At 37.8% G+C, this 4,914-nt stretch overlaps 1 protein-coding gene across 1 annotated transcript; it reads right to left on the bottom strand.

Moving 5' to 3' along the window:
• Positions 1-871: 871 nt before the first annotated feature.
• Positions 872-4,642, bottom strand: LOC146636655 (uncharacterized). Its single transcript, XM_085350969.1, has 5 exons — positions 4,497-4,642; positions 3,421-4,422; positions 1,894-2,052; positions 1,353-1,448; positions 872-1,274 (listed from the first exon to the last, which is right to left on the bottom strand). Exons 1-5 carry the CDS (start codon positions 4,497-4,499, stop codon positions 954-956), a joined length of 1,581 nt encoding a protein of 526 aa, XP_085207095.1. The 5' UTR covers positions 4,500-4,642; the 3' UTR covers positions 872-953.
• Between the last annotated feature and the right edge of the window lie 272 nt (positions 4,643-4,914).

The raw sequence follows: 4,914 nt of genomic DNA, 5'->3' as shown, positions 1-4,914 counted from the left end.
CGTATTTCCTAAAGTTTACACAAGGTATTAGTTTTAGTTTCGGCAATGTATTTCCTAAAGTTTACACAAGGTATTAGTTTTAGTTTCGGCAACGTATTTCCTAAAGTTTACACAAGGTATTAGTTTTAGTTTCGGCAACGTATTTCCTAAAGTTTACACAACATATTTTTTTTTGTTTTGCCAATCAATTTCCTAAAGTTTAGAAAAAGTATCTTTCATAGTTTTCATGAGGTGCTCCCTGTTGTACCAATGAATGTTTACACAGTTGATTTTCAAATAACTTTGTGTTCAAACACAACTGCACCACTGACAATGTTGACTTTTGAGATCAGCCATTTTTAACATACTGACAACATTCAGCCACAAATAAAGTCCTTCCAAAAACACAAAAAAAGTCAAATTTTTGTAACAAATGTTACTCATCCAATTTTAAAGGTGGTGTTGTCAGACAGAATATCAAACCTATCTTGATAGATAGTCACTAACAAACGGATTCAAAACATCAGATGGCAGGATGTGAACAACTTCTATCTGGTTTCCATACAGCAAACAACTTTCAAACAAATTTTTCCACCACTTGTCTTTTAATAGTAATCAACACTCCAATTTCCTGTGAAGTTCAGTATCGCGCCACATTTGTTATAAAACTAGTACAAATGTACCTAAAACCAGATTATAAAAATTGTTTAAAACAGCTCAAGTTAGAATAAAACCTTTCAACATTTTATAATAACATGTTATACATGAAATCTGCAATCAGTCATGCAAGCCACATTAAGTAAAGTTAGAACAGAAGACATTGATTCAGAACTTTCTGCACCTTAGTTTTCTTAAAGACAGAAATGAACTTTTTTCAGAGCAACTTGCCACGAAACCCAAAAACTGTAAATCAAAACAAATTGCCATTCTGTTTTACACAAGTTGTATTTGAGTTGAACATGTTGTCAAATAGGTTAGACTTTGGTTAAGAGCTTGGTTTTGAAGCTTCTTATCCTCTGGGAACAGGTAGATGTCAACTCCATAAAAATGTGTTGCACAGCTTCAAATGTGTACTTGAGTTCTTTGGGAAACTCCATGTTGAGCCCATAAAGTAGGCCAAACAAGTAGGCAAAGGCAGTGGGAAGGTCTGGCAGATCATCAAGAATAATGTCCTCTTCCAAAACAATGGCAGTGTTGACCACTGTGGACTGCGAGTTGGGTCCCACGTAGTCCTCCAGAACAGTGAGGATGCCCACCGTAACACCTCGGGTTGCCCTCTCAACTGGATCTGTATCCTATGCAAAATAAAAAACAACAGTACATATAAGTCTCTGAAAACCAAAACTGAAGATTGAGTAGATTTGCATACTCACCAGACATGTTAAGAAGAGTTTGGTCTCGTCGTCGCGAACAAATATCGGTAACCCTTCCAAACTGATGGTTCGTCGATGCTGGACTATGTTTGAGACCTAAAACAAGGAAATCAAATAAGACTCAGTCTCATTTATAAACCTACCATTTTGTTTTTAAAACACATTAAGTGTTGTTGCTCAAAATACAGCCTTAAGAAATAAGATGTTGAAATGAGTTATTACAGATAATTGGTCATGTTTTTGTCAGATTTTTTTTATTTATTTATTTTTTAAGTAATTTTGATGTGCAACAAATGTAGCACACTTATTACAACATTTATAACAAAAAGTGCCATGAGTGGGATGAGAGTTGAACTGTCTGTCATGACCTGCAATCTGCCAAACACAGCGCTGCTTGTTAGCTTATAATCCCATTCAGGACACACTTTTTGAAAACTAACAATTTTTACATCAATTTAGTAAATATTTAATAAAGTATCTTTCGTTACAGTGGGAACTTCAGGTTCCTCAAACCAGACACAAATACATTTTTATATATTACCTGTTCATCAAACTTCTGCAACAGGGAATCCATGTCATTGCGGAAAGCAGCTTTTCTAATTCGATACAGCTTAATCAGCCGAAGTGAGTAAGTGTCGAGGGCAGTCAAGAAGGTCCCCATGAGATCCTTGGTGGTAATGCGTGAGAATTCCGCACAAATCTACAAAGCAACAAAAAAAAATATAGAAGAAAACTTTTAAAGGTACATTATATAAAAATCACATTGTTTTCAAATTTGGTTAAAAGAGCTTAATTTCAAAACATTTAGTCTCGGTTGATCTATTGGTCAGGCCTTGATTGGATTTTTTTTTTTCCTTTAGTGGTAGTGGTGGTACAAATTATAACTGACGTATTAAAAAAAACAAAAAAAAAAACCCAAGAAAAATCTGATCGGCAGATCTTACAGTAAGTCTATAGAATACCTAATCAAATGTTGATAAGACAAAATAATGGTTTCAATTGTTACAGGATTCATTGCAGAAAAGAAATAAATCAATAAATTGTATTTTAAATTCATTGAAAAAATTCCATTAATTTTATAGTTATGTAGGAATGAAGTAAGAATAACATCCTGTGGTCAAATTTGTATACTTTCATAACACGTAAGTGACTTTCTCAATCCTGTTCTGTGAGTTTCATGGCTGTTGCCTGCTAAGGGTCAGCACCAAAAGATTCTAGATGCCCAGTGAAGACACGTCATTGCGGCGACCGTGGTTCAGGGGGTTGGGAAGCTCATCTGTAACCGGAAGGATGCTGGTTCTATCCCCAGCTCTCTCTGTCCTGGTCGTTGTGTCCTTGGGCAAGACCCTTTACCCTACCGCTTACTGGTGTTGGCCAGAGGCGCGATATGGCAGCGTCACTTCTGTCAGTCTACCCCAGGGCAGCTGTGGCTACAACTGTGGTTTCCCTGCACCGATGTGTGAATGTGAGAGTGAGTGAGTAGTGGAATTGTAAAGCGCTTTGGGTGCCCAGAGAAGAGCGAAATAAAAGCAATCCGTTATTATACACAGCAAGTTGACAAGTAAATAGATTTCACTTCAATAGTTGTTGGTAATACCAAAATTAGCTTCATATTTTTAGAGCCAAGTATTTTTTTTATATTTTACCACTAGCATTGTTAGCTCATCGCGAGCCTTCAACCTTTTCTACAAGATATTGGAGTGATACAAACAGATGCTTTTAAAGGTCCTATATCATGTAAAATCAACTTTTTGGAGCTTTTAAACACATTTTAATGTTATTTCCTTAGATTAAAAACCCTCCAGAGTGGTTTTTGGCTTAATTCAGGCATTTCTTAGTTGTCTCAGTGAATCCTTTCCCCATAACCTTGGCTCAGCTCTCTCTTGCAAAACGACTGACTCGTAACATTGGGATTAAAATTTCTTTCTAACAGCTCCAAATGCCTTGAAATTTTTCTGGGTGAATAAATGAACGTTTTCCATTTTAGAAATAAGACCACACTGGGGAATAAGGGAAGAAGAAAAAAAAAACGGAAGTTTTCCTTTAAATATTTAAGAGATTATCTTACCTGTTCTTTCAAGAAGAGAGCTGGCCATCTGAGCTGCATTTCCTTGACCAAGGGCTGCATCTCCACAACTTCTTTCCTCCTGAGAGAGAATGTGATGTCCATCTTTTGGGTGATGAGTGCCATGTTCTTATCCCTCTTCTTCATTTCATCTTCCAAAATGCATCTTTCATTTTCAAGAGACTCATCATTGTAGTTTTCTGGGCCATCAGGGATAAAGTTGACTTCACCTCGCTTTGGTTTCTTTAAGGAAAATCTATTTGAGCCACTGTCATCTTCTTCCCCTCTTCTTTTTCGATTGACTGCAACTTCACTACATCCAGCTTTACTTAGCTTGGAACGGTAGTTGCCAAGCTTGAACTTAATGCTTGTTGCCCAACCATCATATCCTGTGCCATTGCCAGGCTCTTTGAGGCAGGGATGTTTGGAAACTAGCTCCTGTGCAACAGATGTTATTTCATTCTTGTCAGGGTACGCTTTGATTGCAAACATTTCTTGTGCCAACTTGTCTAGAATTTCCATCTTGATGTCTCTTGTTACACTTAAATTTGCCCCTGCTTTCTCATATACCTCATTGCCCTTGCGAAGTTTTAACGCTACATCATAGGAAAAGGTTGGGATAGGAAATGGATTTGGCCACTGTGAAGTGCTACGCATGTAGGTCTTTGTGGATGAGGATGGGCTGAAAGAAGATGCTGAACTCACACTGGCTGTATCAATAGATGAGATAGCGCTATGATCAGATGGAGTCTGTGGTGGCGAGGCTGATGCATTTTCCTCCCAAATGAGGTGCAACACTGCCCGTCCAGCAGGTAGCTCCTTAATATCCATCAGGTTGCAAAGTGCGTTCCCAAAATCTGGGTCTTCATATTGTATTGCAAAGTCACCTTCAAGTCCAAGCTTTGCTTGTAGTTCATCTTGAAGCTGCTTCACAGATTCTGGAACAGTGGACAGTTGGATTTTTCTGATAAGTTTTGGACTGACGTGGACTCGCAGTAACAGGGCCTGTGAAGACAAACCAAAAAAAAAGGGCGCAATTCAAAGTAATCAACTGAAAACTATTTATGAATAATACATACCATCACTTTCAATGCAGGAGGCACGTAACAGGTGTCACCATCAGTTGTCCATCTACGCAGTATTCAGCTAAAGGGTGGTAATCATTCAAATCTTCTGGGTCAAGTATTTCCAGATCTTTGTAGCTGCTGTCAAGCCGATATGATCTGTAGTGTTCCATAAACCAGGAGGAGAGCTTTGTAGCAACAAATGACACTTTCCCAGAGTCTACCAAAATGTTCAGTATCTTGTAGAATTCAGGTAGTCCACTCAGTTGTCCTGATGAAATGATCATGCCTTTAACATACTGGGTCCCATACAGATAAACACATTTAGCAAATGACACAGCTTTTACCTGTGGATATTTCAGTTTCAAGCACTTCTGAAGATTTTCATTCAAGAAACAGATGTCAACTGTGTCAATATTATCAACATGCAGAC

This window comes from Diplotaxodon limnothrissa, linkage group LG3 (genome assembly GCF_057381915.1).
Source record: "Diplotaxodon limnothrissa isolate DT_005_m linkage group LG3, D_limnothrissa_male_GT1.1, whole genome shotgun sequence".
Lineage (NCBI taxonomy): Eukaryota > Metazoa > Chordata > Actinopteri > Cichliformes > Cichlidae > Diplotaxodon > Diplotaxodon limnothrissa.
This window is presented reverse-complemented; position numbering and strand designations above follow the sequence as displayed.

What these genes read in the sequence shown, in the direction of transcription:
- LOC146636655 (XM_085350969.1), bottom strand. An exon ending in CTCTCTTCTTGAAAGAACAG is followed by an intron (nt 2,053 to 3,420) that starts GTAAGATAATCT and finishes GTTGCTTTGTAG; the next exon opens with ATTTGTGCGGAATTCTCACG. An exon ending in AACTCTTCTTAACATGTCTG is followed by an intron (nt 1,275 to 1,352) that starts GTGAGTATGCAA and finishes TATTTTGCATAG; the next exon opens with GATACAGATCCAGTTGAGAG.